Source organism: Heterodontus francisci, chromosome 9, assembly GCF_036365525.1.
Source record: "Heterodontus francisci isolate sHetFra1 chromosome 9, sHetFra1.hap1, whole genome shotgun sequence".
Taxonomy (NCBI): domain Eukaryota; kingdom Metazoa; phylum Chordata; class Chondrichthyes; order Heterodontiformes; family Heterodontidae; genus Heterodontus; species Heterodontus francisci.
In genome coordinates, this window is record NC_090379.1 from 79788373 (window position 1) to 79805512 (window position 17140).

Consider the following 17140-nt stretch of genomic DNA (forward strand, 5'->3'; position numbering starts at 1 on the left):
AGTTACTCCATAATTCAGCATCTTTCAATCCACCTACTATGGACTATCACTGCCTCCTCTTGACCACAATCTGCCAACAGAAAACCCATTTCATAACTTTATCCAATAATATTTACCATACTACGTTCAAAGCTGAACTATTGGCCCTTGTGCCTGTTCTGAGGGGTGCCTTTGCCTGGCCTAATGCTCCTAAGCAGTTCTACCCCAGTGTCTGCAACATGGCTGGTGGAAGGCTGCTGACTTTCACTAGGGGAGACTGCATATGGCTTGGCAGGCCAACCTCAAGCAGCTCTGGGGCTTGTAGGCCCAGCTTTGGGCTGCTCCACCTCGGCATGGGTGACAGCAGTCCGGGCTGGCTGACTGATAACAGCAAGGGCACTGGCGGAGTGGCAGTGCTGGGAGGGCGAATGCTGTCATCCTGACAGAGGACAGCAGGTTCGTGCTCCACCAAACCACTGTCATTCTCCCAGGGCGACACTTCAGCAATCCTAGTAATCTGCTAAAGCACAGATTGCTGGCCTGCTGTGAGAGCCTGCAAGCCCCTTTGAGCACTGGCATCCACAGCCATGATGGCAGTAGTCTGATCCTTCATGGTACCAAGCTAAGCCCACATGGCAACAAGCATAGCTCTCATGCCCTCAGTCTGATCTTCCAATGCAGCACTGAGATGTTAGCTGGCTTCTGCATATACTACAATGAAAGCTAAGACATCAGCTACCGGCACTGTATCATGGCTGGATCCATATGTACAGTCATGGAGCTGGCCAGCACTTCCATGCTGGAAAGGATGAGCTCCGAGCTCTGTACAATGCCCTGTGCCAAGTTGAAGTTGGACTCCTGCATGCTTCTTGATCAGTGACAAAAGGGTGTGGTATGCCTACCAAAGCACCAAGCATCTTGCAAAGCGTCTTTGAGTGCATACCCATCAACATTCTCCTGTACGCCCCTCCCAAATCGAAGTCCTCATCTGAGCTCTGTCTGCAACCTCGCCCTCTGGTGAGCTGCCACATGAACTATAGTTTCCCCCTGGCCTGCTGCAGCCCACTTTTGCCCAATGACTCACCACATGCTGATCTTAATTATATACTACTCTCTAAAGTTTGCACAGTGTTAGTATCTGAGCTGGTGGCTGTGAATTTCAGATCAAATGACATCAGAGATTTGATGTAGCTCTCACTCTTCACAATGTGGCTGCACTAGCTGACCAAGTGGCAGTTCCTGGGTATCTGAAAGCAAAAATTGGAAGGGGAGGAGTGGGGTGAAACGCAAGAGGTCCATGGTCACAACATCTTCAGCTTGCATTTTGTCAGATATCAGGGGGAGGTGAGATTTGAGAAGGATATAAGGCAGGAGCATACCATCATCCTGAATGTTCTCGGCAATGCTAGATGCAACAGCCTCAGTCAAAGCCTGCTCCATGATACAGAGCACCGTCTCCTCCAGAAGTCTCTGTCGATGCAGGCGTGCCTGTCCCCAAAAACACAAAAAGGCAACAGAAAGTCACTCCTGAGGCAAAGATTTCTTAGAGATTGGAAGTAAAAAGGAATTTTCTACCTCCAACAATACAAAGATTTCATTTCTGGGGTTTTTCCCTTCCTGAGGCAATGCACAGCCTGAAGATCAATGTAGATTTTTCTGCTAAGAGAGAGATCCTTCCTTCAGTGAGCACACTTCGCTGGTCTCCAGATCAAACTGGTTCTAGCCAGTCTTTACACACAGTTAACTAATACAGTACAGCAGGTGGCTTCTCTCTCCTGCTGTTGCCTAGGAAACAGGCTTTCTGCTTGCATACACAGTTCCCAGAGAGAGAGAACAACTTTTAGTCTTAAAGGTACACTGCTCCTTAGTTTTTAAACAGAGGGGGAAAAAAACTGCACTTCCATCACACCTGCGTCCTTGGTGAAATGAAATGTCATTCTTGAATGAGTTTCATTACAATGCAAAACAGAAGCTGAAAAAAAACACTAATCATATCTTCACATGCATGCCCCAATTCACTCTACTGATAGTACAAAGAAAAATTCTGTTAATTATTGCCATTCATGTAATTTTAACCAGGTTAAATTCGTGACAAAGCGTCGGCAATACCACGGTTATTCCCCGAAATATGTACAATCTTCAAATGATAAGGCTGTAACAATAAACTCCATCTAAATAGTCTAGTATTTCGGTTTTAATTTTTTCCACAAACATTAATGGGTTATAGTCAGTGTATATTCGTGTTTCTTTATAGTTTTAGCGAACATATACTTAGAAAGGTTTCAGAGCCAGCAAAAGTCCTAATGTTTCTTTTTCCACAGTGGAATACTATTTTTGGTGCCGATTTAGTTTTCTTGAAAAGTACCCTACTTTTTTTTTCTATGCCCGATTCATCATCCTACAATAGGACTGCACCAACCCCCAGGTCACTAGCATCAATCGCTATCTTGAAGGGTTTAGCAAAATTTGGAGCAGCCAATACTGGTTCATTAGTTAAGATTGCCTTGAACTTTTCAAAGCTGCCTGGCATTCATCTGACCATACTACTTTGGTTTTCTTTATTTTTGTAGCAAATCGATTAATGGAACAGCTACAGCACTAAAATTCCACACAAACTTCCTGTAAAAAATGCACATCCCTAAAAACCTCATTATTTCACATTTAGATTTAGGGTTAGGGAACTCCATTAAGGCTTGTACTTTTGCCATTTTTGGCAATGCTTGTCCTTACCCTAAGTGTCCAAGGTAAGTTACTCTTGCTTTCTGAATTCGCTTTTTGCCAGATTTACTACTAAGTCCACTGCTTGCTGTTTTTTAAACGGAGATTTTAGCTGGTTTAAGTGTTCATGCCAAGTGTTACTGTATATTAGTACATCATCCAGATACACTACACAGTTGGGAACACTGGCTACCACTTGATTCATTAATCTTTCAAAAGCGGCTGGGGCACTTTTTAACCTGAATGGCATCACACGGCACTGATAAAGACCGTCTGGTGTGACAAAAGCTGATCTCTTTGGATTGAGGAGTCAAAGGAACTTGCCAGTATCCCTTTAACAATTCGATCTTCGTAAGAAAGCTAGTACTGCCCACTCTTCTAAATGAGGAATTGGGTAGGAGTCTGCCTTCGTTACTGCATTGACTTTTCTGTAGTCTATGCAAAGTCGGGTTGACCCATCAGGTTTAGGTGTACTGCTTTGACTAGGTTCGATTAAGTTGTTTTCCAGCATGTATTGGATTTTTGCTATTACTTGGGCCTGATGGTCCAGACTTAAACAGTAAGGATGTGGTTTTAAAGGAATGGATTCCCCTATATCCACATCATGTTGTACAAGGTTGTACATCCTAACTTATCCCTACAGACTCTTTTAAATGTTTTGAAAAGCCTGGTTAAGTCTTCACGTTGTTTCGCATGTAAATGCAAAAGCATGTTGTCCAATTTTCCTAGCCATTCTGTATTCATGAACCGGATAGTTGGAGGTTCAATCTGAGAATTGTCTAGGCCTCCTTCTACCTCATCCTCACTATCCTTTTCATTCTCAACAGCCCCCATTATCTGACATACCTATACTGGCTTATCCTCCTCCCTGCGATAATATTGCTTTAACATATTGATATGACATAACCGATTCTTCTTCCGGCGATCAGGGGTGTCAATCAAGTAATCTACCTTACCCACTCTTGATCACTTTATATGGCAACTGAACCGTGCTTTTATGGTTCCCCCTGTAATGGTAATAACACCAATACTTCATCCCGTGGTTGAAAATTGTGGGTCTTTGCATTCTTTTCTGCCCATTTTTCATATTGGCTTGGGATGCTTTAAGGTGTTCCTGTGCCACACCGCAAGCTTTTGTGAGCCTTTCCCGGAACACAGATACATAGTCTAATATCGAAGATTCATTCCTTTGTTCTAAGAATCTGTCTTTGATAAGTTTTAGAGGACCTCCTACTTCATGTTTGTAAACCAATTCAAAAGGACAAAAACCTGTAGACTTATTCGAGGAATCTCTGATGACAAATAAAAGAAAGTCTAGTCCTTTATCCCAATCATGCGGATATTTGTGACAGTATGCTCCAATTGTTTTGAGAATTTTGTGGTACCTCTCTAAAGCTCCCTGTGTCTGTGGGTGATAGGCAGAAGACTTCAACTGTCTGATACCCATATTGCCCATGACTTCTTGAAATATCTTAAACATTTAAATTAGAACCGTAATCTGGTTGACTTCAAGTGGTAATCCATCTCTCGTAAAGAATTGGGTTAACTTTTCTACTACTATTTTAGCAGCAATTGTCCTCAAAGGAATGGCCTCTGTAAATAGAGTGGCCATATCCATGATAGTAAGTATGTATTGATGTCCTGCTTTTGTTTTTGGCAAGGGTCCTACACAGTCTACCAATACCCTGCTAAATGGTTCCTCAATCACTGATATGGGAATTAGTGGTGCCGGTTTTATGGTAGGTTGCATTTTTCCCACCATTTGGCATGTATGGCATGTCCTACAAAATTGCCTCACGTCCTTTGAGGCCTGGCCAGTAATAATGTTGATTTATACATGTAATAGTCTTCTGAATCCTCCCCATGTCCTGCAAAAGGAATGTCATGTGCTAACCTTAATAATTCCTTGTGATATTGAGGTGGTACCACTATCTGTTCAACAACTGCCCAGTCTTTGTCCGCAGGTCTATGAAGCAGTCTTCATTTCCTCCTCAAAACCCGGGCGGCGCAGCGGTTAACACCGTAGCCTCACAGCTCCAGCGACCAGGGTTCAGTTTTGGGTACTGCCTGTGCGGAGTTTGCACGTTCTCCCTGTGACCGCGTGGATTTCCGCCGGGTGCTCCGGTTTCCTCCCACAGCCAAAGACTTGCAGGTTGCTAGGTAAATTGGCCATTGTAAATTGCCCCTAGTATAGGTAGGTGGTAGGAGAATTGAGGTAAGGTGGGGATGTGGTAGGGAATATGGGATTAATGTAGGATTAGTATAAATGGGTGGTTGATGGTCGGCACAGACTCGGTGGGCCGAAGGGCCTGTTTCAGTGCTGTATCTCTCTATGACTCTTAAAAAAAAACCGTTTTCCATTGAATAGCCTTCTGGAACTCCTTTCGCCTCAACTTCTGGCAGAACCATCTACGCTATTCTGTGTAAATCTGGATCAGCTTGCCGTGCTGCAATTATAGAAGACCTGTTAAACATCTCATTTGGATTATCTAAATCCCCAAATAAAGTTTCAGATACTCGACTATCTGTTTGTGGTGCCAATTTTACCTTCGACAGTGGAACTTGATTAGCCATTGCTTGGGTAACGACACACACAGGAAATATTTCTGGAACTTGTTCCTGTAATTGTTCCATTTCTTTAACTTTGCTTGGTTTCTATGTAATTATCGGAGAAACTGATACTTCTGATCCGGCCAAATCATTTCCTAGGAGTAGATCAATTCCCTCTAATGGCAAACTGTGGACAACTCCTACAGTTACCATCCCAGATATTAAGCTACACTCTAAGTGCACTTTATATAAAGGTACAGGTATATACTCCCCGCCAATTCCATTAGCCAAAACTTTAGCGTTCAGGGTGCTCTCTGGTGGATACATTATACCTTGCCCCAGCAAAAGTGTTTGGGTTTCTCTGGTATCCCCGAGTATAATGTTAGGTTTTCCTGCCTCACTTAAAGGATCTGGAGTTACCTTTCCCATTGACAAGAATTCATTATAACTTTTGGGTATCTTATTCTTAACCTCTGCACTCACTTTGGTTTTTGTATCTGGTTTTACAGCCGCCGTTAAACCTACAGCCTGGTCTGCTGTACTATCAGTCAGAGCTCTTTTCTCTGCATTAGCTTTGTGTACCCCAACAAGTCCTATGGGTTTACCTTGCAACTTCCAGCATTCTGAACAAAGATGACCCGTGTTGTGGCAATGATAACACTTCGGCTTGCGGACCTCACTCCTACCCTCAGCACCTTTCTTTCTGGCCTGAGGACATGATCCTGGGGCATTCCCAGCTGTTCCTTCTTGTCCCCGGCTACTTGACTTCCTTTCACTCTCCCACTTTCTATCTTTCTCGGGTTTAAGGGGGTGATGGACAAAAGGTTTTAGCTTATTCACAAACTCAAAATTATCAGCAACTTCTACTGCTTGCCTAGTTTTCAAGTCTTTCAGATTATCTGCACGAGTTCTCACTACTGAAGGAATTGAATTTTTAAACTCTTCCAAGAGAATCAATTCTCGAAGGTTCTCATATGTGATTTCCATCTTTAATGTCCGTATCCAACAGTCAAAATTAATTTGCTTCACCCTCTCAAATTCTACATATGTCTGCCTAGCCAATCTCCATAAGTTTCCAAGCTTCTGATGGTAAGCTTCAGGGACTAACTCATAAGCAGCAATAGCCTTTTTTGCCATCTCAATCTGCAGAAGTCTCTTCAGGAAGCATGGCATAAACTTCATGAACTCTGCCTATCAACCTGCTTTGCATAAGCAGTGTCCACTTCCCTTTGGCCATTTCATTTGTTTGGCTATTTTTTCAAAAGATATGAAAAATCCCTCTACATCCCTTTCCTCAAGCTTGTATGAATTTAAGCAGCTTTTTCCTTGCTCCTGGGCTGCGTTCAGATTCTTCCTGACCAGAACTTACCCTGGATTCAAGACTACCCCTTTGTCTTAGTTCCATCTCTTTTAACCTGAATTCCCTCTCTTCTGTTTCCCTTTCTGAAGTTCAAGTTTTCTTAATGCTATTGCTGTTTTTCTTGTTCAGGTTTTCTTAATTCTTTTTCAGCCTTAGGTTTTTTCATTTCGAACTGAATTCTAGCCAATTCCACTGCATCATTCTCTGACTTACTGTCTTCTTCATCCAATTCCAGATGTTGGGTGATTGTCAATTATCACTGCTTTTTTGGCACCTGATTTTAACTCTAACCCCAATTTTGCTGCCAAATCTTTTAGTTTATTCTTAGTTAAAGTTGTCAAATCACTGAGGGACGCGTTCTCCTTTCCCAGAAACTCTGCTGCAATTGCTAATGCCATTCCGATGGTACAGCCTTTACCCTTTTGTACAAGAAACCTGGTTCCCTTTATTTTTTCCTCTTTCAAATTATTACTCCCCTTATAATTGATGTAATTGGCGTTGGATCTGGATTAGACCCTGGACAATCAAGCCCCCAATTAATATGTTACAACTGAGGCGAAAATAATGCACTGTCAATTCAGTCCCATTACTCCACAGGTCATAGCATATTATTAATCAGCCAAATTAAACACTTTATTAACCCCCCGCCCCCCCCCCCCCCAGACCAAACCAGGTATCCTTAAACAACAACAAAGTAACTATTTATTAATAAACTAAATCTTAAACAATATTGAGATAAATCTATGTCTAAAGACCTTATAACTTCTTATTCCTCCTAACCTTCATGCACACACACATACATTTAAAAACCAATGGTTTACCAGTTTCAATAAAATTAGAGCTATTTCTTAGGAATAAATAAATAACGGGATTGTAAGTCTTTGTGGGTTACGATCCCAGTTCGGGTAGGTGTCCCAGAGCCGAACAATCAGATGCCACTTGAAGTCTCCAGGCATATTTAACAAAGTCTTTATGAATAGGCGTTCAGAACACTTCAGTTTCAGCAGGCGTCACACAGTTCTTTCAAAAAGGAGTATAGGAACAGGTCTAGTTGGATCTTTAAATTGGCAGTCTATCAGTAGAAACTTTACTGGAGTATTCCAGAACTCCTAGAAACACTAAAAGACAACAAAAAGTCACTCCTGAGGCAAAGATTTCTTAGAGATTGGAAGTAAAAATGAACTTGCTACCTCCAACAATACAAAGATTTCCTGTCCGGGGCTTTTTTCCTCCTTTGGAAATGCACAGCCTGAAGATCAATGTAGATTTTTCTACTAAGAGAGAGAGGTCCTTCCTTCAGGGAGCATGCTTTGCTGGTCTCCAGACCAATCTGGTTCTAGCCAGTCTTTACACACAGTTAACTAATACAATACAGCAGGTGGCTTCTCCCTCCTGCTGTTGCCTAGGAAAAATTCTACAGTTAACTTTTAAAAACTAGCAGCCAAGATGCCCACTGCAATTTGCATCAGAAATACCAGGAGATTAAACTGGAGACAAAAGTCTAACAAGAAGCCCAGCCAGAACAGTTGGCTTTGGCCAACTGAGTAGATTATGCAGATCATGCTCGTTAGCAAGACAGTCAAAGCTATCAAGGCATTCATAAGTGGAGATGTCCATCCGGGGATAAACACGGACAACCCCACTGAAGAGAGGTTTTGGGTTTTAGACTTTGGACCTCATTAAAAACAAAGGGGATTGAGAGAACCATGTGACCATCTATCCATCTCTGAAAAAACTGGAAATTTTGTTACACTCATAAAAGACAAGCAGTAACTGATACTGCGGCAGCAGAGAAAGCTGTGGGCCTCCCTTTCTTTCTCCAGAAAACATCAAGTTTGAAAACTGTGACTGTCGACCCTCCAAGACTACAGACTGTTACAGTCAGAGACCAGGGGAAGAGAGCCAACTACAATTCTACCTTCAAGAAAACCCTGAACAAAGCAGGCCAGCCACAAAGTGCACTTTGATCAACCAAGGAATTAGAATTAGAACATTACAGCGCAGTACAGGCCCTTCGGCCCTCGATGTTGCGCCGACCTGTGAAACCATCTGACCTACACTATTCCATTTTCATCCATATGTCTATCCAATGACCACTTAAATGCCCTTAAAGTTGGAGAATCTACTACTGATACAGGCAGGGCGTTCCACGCCCTTACTACTCTCTGAGTAAAGAAACTACCTCTCACATCTGTCCTATATCTATCACCCCTCAACTTGAAGCTATGTCACCACTCCAACCGGACAATCAGCGAATCATCCAACCTCAAACTGTGCATTTAACTTTTATTTATTCTGTACTTTAGAGTCATAGAGTAATCCAACCAAAAACCCTACTTTCCACTTTGTAATCTATTTGTGTGTGTGTGTGTGAGATTCTCGTGTGAATGTGTAACTTTTTTATTATTTTAAATTGGGGTTAGAGTGTTAAGTATAATAAACTTACCCCTTGTTTAAACTCAAGAAAACCTGTCTTACTGGTTCTTTCACGATCACAATAAAGGAAAAAAGGTAAAACACACAGAGGTGGTAAGCACAACCACTGTTTATAAAAGAATAATACCCCTGGTGCAGTCAAATAAGAGGAAGGGCAAGAGAGACACCCGAAGATAGGCCTTATCGAATTTTTCTCCCCACAGGCCTAAAGTCACCTGTTCCTCCCAGTATTCTGATTTTCTTTCCCCATTAAAATGTGTTTTTTTGTTTTCTGACTAATAAACCTAACCTGAGCAAAAATCTTAAGATTTGTTGCTACATATTTTAGTTTGAAAAATATATGCACTTATGACTTTTGATTGATGCAAGTAAATTTAAATTTAGAGTTTCTTTGTAGTCTATTTAATTGATTTTTGCTTCTAAAGTCACCAACCTGACTATAATCAAATTATGCTTTTTTTAAAACTTGGAGTATACTTCCCCAGTGATAAGCATCCCTTAGAATTGAACTACCCTATATTATCTTGCACTGAGCAGAAAAGTCCTGTTTTGATTGTTATATTGTGCAGTCATCTTAAAGGACTTGTTAATATTGTAAAATACTGTATTGATGCTAAATAGTAATTTGAGTAATAGTAAGTGAAGCTTCAGGAGGCTTCTGGGTATTAAGTATTGAGACAAATATATCCTCAACTATGGTTCATATCCACTTTATTATTTACATACAAGATAATATCTGGACATCACGAAGTGTAATCTGATTGAGATCTGATAAGTGGAACCTAAAGAGGTTCAAAACATCATCCGAACTTGGGCTTCCAGAATTGGCCCTTAAAAGAATGTTGATTTTATTTTAGTTATATAACTTAAGTCCATCATTTTACCTTTGACTGCTAATGGATATGATCGGTACTGTGCAGTGACTGTTGCTAGAAGGGTCGGGAGACTTCAAGTTGGATACTCATCTCCTTTCTCATTAAACAATTAGGAGATTTCATCATCACATACTCGAGTAAAGGACATCGTGCTTTTGTCCTGTAGATACTTATACACAGTTCTGTTTCTGAAACAATAACACTAAGGGAATCCTTTTGTGCTTATTTGAAGACATCAGGACCAGTAAATGTACCCTAAATGTCGTTTGTTTATTTCAGTAACAATTTTGGATACATTTATGCTAAAGGTTTGTTGTGGTATTGGAAGCGTTTTCAGTTTTCAGTCAATGCTGAACTGAAGAGTGTAAACTCAGAGTTATGGCTCAACTTGACTGGAGTGAAGCAGACTGAAACACTCCATGAAATCTCTATCCTTTGTGCTGTCAAAACTAGTCTACAAAGTGTTCAGGAGGAGCTTAATTAGGGCAGTTAAAGTTCCTGCCAGGCAGGACCAAGTAATGTATATAGGGTTCTGCTCATATTAGACTGATGGCAATGTAAATGCACCTTCAGGTGCTCTATCAAAAATTATACAGTATATATGCAACTGGGAATTCTTGTTATTTTTTGTTACAGTCCAATAACATGACTTCTGTGCATCGCGCTTGCTCATTTGTATTTCACATCAGCTAACCAGTCTCCAGTGCACCACTTGCAAAATATGGAAGTCCAACTATTCTGTGGATGCTAGTCATTCACATTCAAGGCTGTGCAGAAGTATATCATGCATTTTATTGAAAAATAAACAAACATTCACAATCTAAAAATATATTTAAACTATCAGTTCCTGCAGGTTCAGTAAGTACTTTTCAATGAAAATCTGCACTAATACATATTCTTTATGTACTTTTTGAATTGTTCTAATACTTTCAGTAGACCAAGGGCAAGAAATTCTTGGGACTTAGCCAATTCACCAGGGCAGGCAATGCCACGGGCGGCTACCTGTGCGGCCTGCCTGACATTCTTAAATAATGTTAATAAGGAATGCCACTCGATTTGCACAGGTAGTGGCCTGTGGCACTGCCTGGCCCCAGGGAATTAACATACGTCTGCATGGCTCCACTAGAAATGGTGCTACTTGAGAGAATTTCTCCCCCAATAATTTAAGGCAGAGCCTGTCCTGTACACTTGCAAGCTTGTTCATGAGGCAGCCAAAGCTTGTCCACCATGTTTAGTGGCCTAGAATCAGAGGCCCACAATCCCATATGAGTTCACTAGACCCATTATACCTGGGTGTACCTTGACATCAAATAAAGAGAGGTTGGGTCATTTACATTACAGAGTACTACAAAAGGCAGGAATACCACATCTGCATTGGTGACATCCTAATAATGTAGAATTGTGCCATTGTAACTATTAGATACATCCACACAACATAAGTTGCATTTATTTTGCAGACCTGCTCTTGGGATAGAGAATTCAAATGCATTGCTGTCCTGCACTGAAATAGTACAACCAATATTCCATGTGAACGAGCTAAAAGGTAAATGAAATTATCCCACATTTTGCTGGAGCACGGCATCTCGTGGCACGCCCTATAAGTTAGACTTATTCCTGGACCCTTCAGCTCAAATAAATTTTGCTTGAAAGTTTCTGAAAGCGCGAGCTGAAAATGGTGCAGCGAGGACAACAGGGCATCAGGAACCTGGATGGGCAATGGAACAAACAAGTGCAACATTTTAAGCAATGAGATTTACGGATTGAGAAACAGAGAAATTACATAAAAGGAAATGGGATAAATTAGTATCAAATCAGGTACAGAAAGAGAGGGGGGGAAATTGGATTAAGAAAGAGAAAAAAAATGGAAAAGAAATTAAACATAGACATTTTAAAAATTTAAAGTGTGCAAAGAACAATTTACTACCTGTAGCAATGAGACTTCATGGTTTCAGTTGTTCCCTTTCTGGGCCAGACAGGTTGAGTGGTAATGCAGAAACGTAAATCTTATCATTAGAAAGGTACTTATGGAGTTAAGTACAAACCCTAACTTTCTGTAACAAGATTAAAGTGCAAATGCCACAATTTTTTGACCCTCACAGGGAGGATGAAGTGGAATGCAAATCGTCCAGCAACTTGTGGCGATTCGCATTTCATGGGATATCTTTTCCTTACCAGAAATTGCTGGAGAATTTACACATTAATAACAATATTAAACTCAACATTATTTTGGCAGCAGAATCTGGGGCAATATAGTGTACTTGTACAAGATAGCTGTGATAATTTATCCAGTACACATTGTGGAAAGTGCAGAATCACAACACTGCATGATAATCTCAACATAGGAATTCAGTTGCCACTAACTGGGCTCCAGAAAGCCAGTGGTAGTTAGGAAAACCGAGTAAAATATGTGTCTTCTTGGATCTTCTTAAAATCGATGAGTTAAGCTTGCACTTGCCTCTGGCTGAGCAAGGCTTGTTTGTTCGGAACCAATGGCATAAGAGCAAATTAAAAGCAACAATAGTGAATGCCTTCAATAACCAGTGACAAGACAGTGCTGCAAAGAATACAGATAAATTGTTTGAAAGTGGCTTGCCTAAGGCTATGACAGCTTTGACGAGTGAGAAACGTTATAGTTTTCAACCAGTTGTGCTCAAACATTGTGCAGTGCATCCCATTCACTTCACCTTGAAACTATAAGACAGATAGTTACCTTACAGCAATTACATAGTTTGAGAGAATTTGATTCTTAAAAAATGATAATTGAAAGCAGAAATTGTGTTAAACAGAATGTATTCTGGCAGAGAGCTTTGAGAATTTTGCATTTTGACATCTGTATCTAATGTATAGTATGTTTCTAGATCATTAAACAGATAATACAAAATTGATGATACTCTTTGCTTGGAATAGTTAATTTATGACCTCCTTGAGGTCTCCATAATTCAGAACTGATACATAATTGTAACAAGTGTAGGGTTGATAATACTCAAAAGTGCACTTGTATACGTTTCATCAGAGGATATGACTGTCATTTTAAAACTAAAAGGTTACATATTTCTATTTAAAAAATAAAATATTTTAGTCAAGCAGCATAAAATCTTGACAAAATTAGAACCTCTTTAAACAGTTAAAATTTCCACCAGACGGAATGGGGTGGTAATTTTCAATTTTGCCACTTTAGGTGAAATCAATAGAATGAAGGTTTGCAGGTTCAAAAGGCTGGGTGATCCACTCTGACAGGCCAGTACCCAGTTGGCCAAGTTGAAAATTACCCCTTGTATCTCCATGTAGGGGATATTGGAGAAGCATTTTATGTTTTGGTATATTGTCAGGATATCAACATGTACTTGCTTTAAAGATATTTTCTGGCTAATATGATGATTATCAGTTACACTGCTGCACTAAAACTGTTCCTAAAAATCAGAACATAAATCTTGATCACTTTCCAGGAACATCCTTCTACTGCAGTCCATTTATTCAGTTTATCTCACCTAAACAAATTAAATTGAGAAAATTGATAATACATGCTTAAAAGCTGTTTTTATTAGGTTTGCTTTATCATTTATAGTATTGTTGTCATCGAAATTTACAGCCACAGCCCAAAGCTGCACTTTTATAGATTTGATTGTATTTAAGATACCAGTATGACCGTGGCATCAGAGGAGCTGAGTAGTAACTGAACATCAACCAATGAAGCTTCTATAATCTTAGTAGTTGGAAATTAAGTTTGAATGCATTTGTCTTAATATGGAGATCTGCATCTTACCATAAAAGATTCACTGCTATCTACAGATAATTGCTTATTATATAATTTATTTGTTTATTTAGAGATACAGCACTGAAACAGGCCCTTCGGCCCACCGAGTCTGTGCCGACCATCAACCACCCATTTATACTAATCCTACACTAATCCCACATTCCTACCACATCCCCACCTGTCCCTATATTCCCCTACCCCCTACCTATACTAGGGGCAATTTACCTATCAACCTGCAAGTCTTTGGTGGTGGGAGGAAACCGGAGCACCCGGCGAAAACCCACGCAGACACAGGGAGAACTTGCAAACTCCACACAGGTGGTACCCAGAATTGAACCCGGGTCGCTGGAGCTGTGAGGCTGCAGTGCTAGCCACTGCACCACTGTGCCGCCCATTTATTAACATTAATAGTGTTAAAGCTGAAGAATATTGACTCCCTATACAATGAATTGTGTATTTTTTTTTAAATAACTGCTGGAACCATAATAGAACAGGTGCAATTTAAGATAACAAGTGACAAGAGATCCATTATTTAGTTTGGTATATGAAATTAAGGCTGGGGGATATGTCCAGATTAAAAAATGTGGGAATGTTAACTTTGTAAGAACCACCAACTGTAAAAGATGTGGAAAGAACATGTAAAGCAAAGGTAATGTCAGTTACAGTTTACAAAGTTAAAATTTCCATATTTGTTATTCTGACATATCCAGTTACCATTGCCAACACAAGGGCTTCTAGCCAACATCTTTCCTGCTTCCCTTGAACAGGCTGGAAATTTGGGAGCTGTGGGCAGTTCGGTACACACAGAGAGGGGAGAGAGAGCGAGAGAAAATAAACTCCCTTCAGGCATTTTACCAGCCATTGTATATAGAAGGCAAATTATATTCACACAAAGGCTCCCACTATAAGCGGTGGAGACTTTGGCCCAATTTTGTGGTCAGCAGTGAGCAAAGGCCACTTGCCATTCATTACACTTACAACTGCCAAGATTTTTAATGGGCTTTTGCACAGCAACTTAGGATGATTGTGATTTTGATGCCGTGCACCATTCTCTATCAGGGATCTGGGAGCTGTGTGAACAGGGCAAGCAAAGGCTATCTCTTCAACCAGATTTATGAATCATTACTGGGGCATTCTTCTTGTTCTTTTTAAATCAGCAACAATAATTAACATTTGAAGGAATGAAACTCCCCACTTATAAAAGTTAATTTTCAATGCCAGAGATGATGTTAGTAACAATCAAGATTCATCATGCTATTAAAAATTCTGCACTTGAATGCACAAGTCCCAATTTTTTCTGCTGTGTTTAGTGGGTACATACCCACATCTTCAGCCTTTATTTGTTTGCATGCTGAGTCTCTTGGCGAGGTTCCCGTGTAGTGATGCTTGTGGAAGAGCAGGGCAACTCTCAACAACTTCCTGATTTCTGTGTTTAATTGTGCAGGTGCAGACACTGGAATGTGCTTAATAGCAGTGGACACTGACGCCTCACTGTTATTCCCACCACAAAATCCGGCCTGTCTTGTAACAAAGCTACCACCTGTTTTGGGTGGGTGGGTCAATTACACATTTCAAGGCCCACTCAAAAATTAAATCAAGTGGGCCTTGGGTGTCTAGTGGGCATAGTGGCTGCCTCCCCATTTTTCAGCATGAATGGATGACAGGTAGATGAAAATTGCATTAACTATTCTACTTTTAGTCCGTCAAAAGGGTTTACAATGAACCTTGTCCAAGTAACTTCTTGCATCGGTGAGTACAATGTAGTGAGGATGGACAGTCATCTGTATATTGCTGCTACCCTTATTAAATGTTCTATCTTTATTAATCCAATGTTCTGTTACCTATAGAGAGGCTTAATTCTCAGTGGAAATTTGAATTGCATTGAAAAAAGTGTTTTAAGTGCAATTTATGATCCCTGAAGATTTATCAATAGCATAGACAACAAACTACATATTGGGGTATTATATTTGCAACAGTTGTGGCTATGGTCTTTATACTCCACTCTGTTGCTAGTGGATTGATCTTCATTTTCACATAGCTACACCTTGTAGTGTATTGTGCTTTTACAATTCAAATCACTCCACTCTGGCTTTTAACATACATACATTTATAGCCTGTATTTTATGAGAATGAATGATGCAGTGGTTTTAAAGTTTACTCCCAGTATGGTGAAGTGGAACAAAAAGCACAGACGGATATGAAGGAGAACAAGTTGCAGAGATGAAAATATTTTAGATTGGAAAAACTGAACCAAAGAGAAAAGGAAAATGATCAGTTAAAAAATGTTTTGGTGCTTCCCTCATTTCTGGAACTTGGGTTTAAATCCTGTCCAAACTGATTGTCTAAAAGTTTATTATTTTTATGCTTGCTACTTGAAACACGGCTTCTGAGACCCAAGTACAAATGAAATCCAGGTAGCCGAGATGCATGTTTCTTCCCTCTGATAATTGTTGGCGGTAATTTAAAAAAAAAAGCTTTCCAGTGGGCATGTCAGAATAATATGACTTTAAATTGACAAATCGACATTAATTTAAGCAAGGCTGTTCAGGGAAACTATTATGCAGGTGGTGTAGAAACTGAAAATGTCTCAATAACGAAGTAAGGTGTACTTGCAAGGTAAAGCATGGGTAAGTCTCATATTTCTTCTCACCTGTGTCATGCATGATCTAGTTGAATGCAAAATGGGGAAAAATATCACTTTCTAACATGTCATCTTTCACTTCAATTAGTACATATACATAGAGATTTTGAAAGTGGTGACTGACAGCTATACTGACGCTTGTGTTTTATTTACAGGTAAAAATTATTGTTCCTAACAGCACTGCAGGTCTGATCATTGGGAAGGGTGGTGCCACAGTGAAAGCTGTCATGGAGCAGTCAGGAGCTTGGGTACAACTCTCTCAAAAGCCAGACGGGATTAACTTGCAAGAGAGAGTGGTGACGGTGAGTGGGGAACCTGAACAAAACCGCAAAGCCGTCGAACTTATCATCCAGAAAATACAGGAGGACCCACAGAGTGGCAGCTGTCTTAATATCAGCTATGCCAATGTCACTGGTCCAGTGGCCAACTCCAACCCAACTGGATCCCCTTATGCCAATACTGCTGAGGTGTTACCAACTGCTGCAGCTGCTGCTGGGCTGTTAGGACATGCTAACCTCGCTGGAGTCGCTGCCTTCCCAGCGGTTTTATCCGGCTTCACAGGAAATGACCTGGTAGCCATCACCTCTGCACTCAACACTTTAGCCAGTTATGGATATAACCTTAACACACTGGGTTTGGGCTTGAGTCAAGCTGCAGCCACGGGTGCATTGGCTGCAGCTGCAGCCAGTGCAAATCCTGCTGCAGCAGCTGCAGCAAACCTACTGGCTACATATGCGAATGAAGCCTCAGGCGGTGGCAGCCCGATTAGTGGAACAGCGGGGACTTTTGCCCTAGGTAGTCTTGCTGCTGCTACTGCTGCCACAAAT

General features: G+C 40.7%; 1 protein-coding gene across 2 annotated transcripts in view; it reads left to right on the plus strand.

The window, feature by feature from the left end:
- The window catches only part of LOC137373869 (RNA-binding protein Nova-1), a 298239-nt gene that overhangs the window by 278669 nt on the left and 2430 nt on the right, over nucleotides 1-17140 (plus strand). For both annotated transcript variants that reach the window (XM_068039374.1, XM_068039373.1), the window contains one exon: nucleotides 16469-17140. This exon is cut by the window's right edge and continues 2430 nt beyond it. In XM_068039374.1, coding sequence (XP_067895475.1) covers nucleotides 16469-17140 — 672 coding nt within the window. The remainder of the gene's footprint in view (nucleotides 1-16468) is intronic.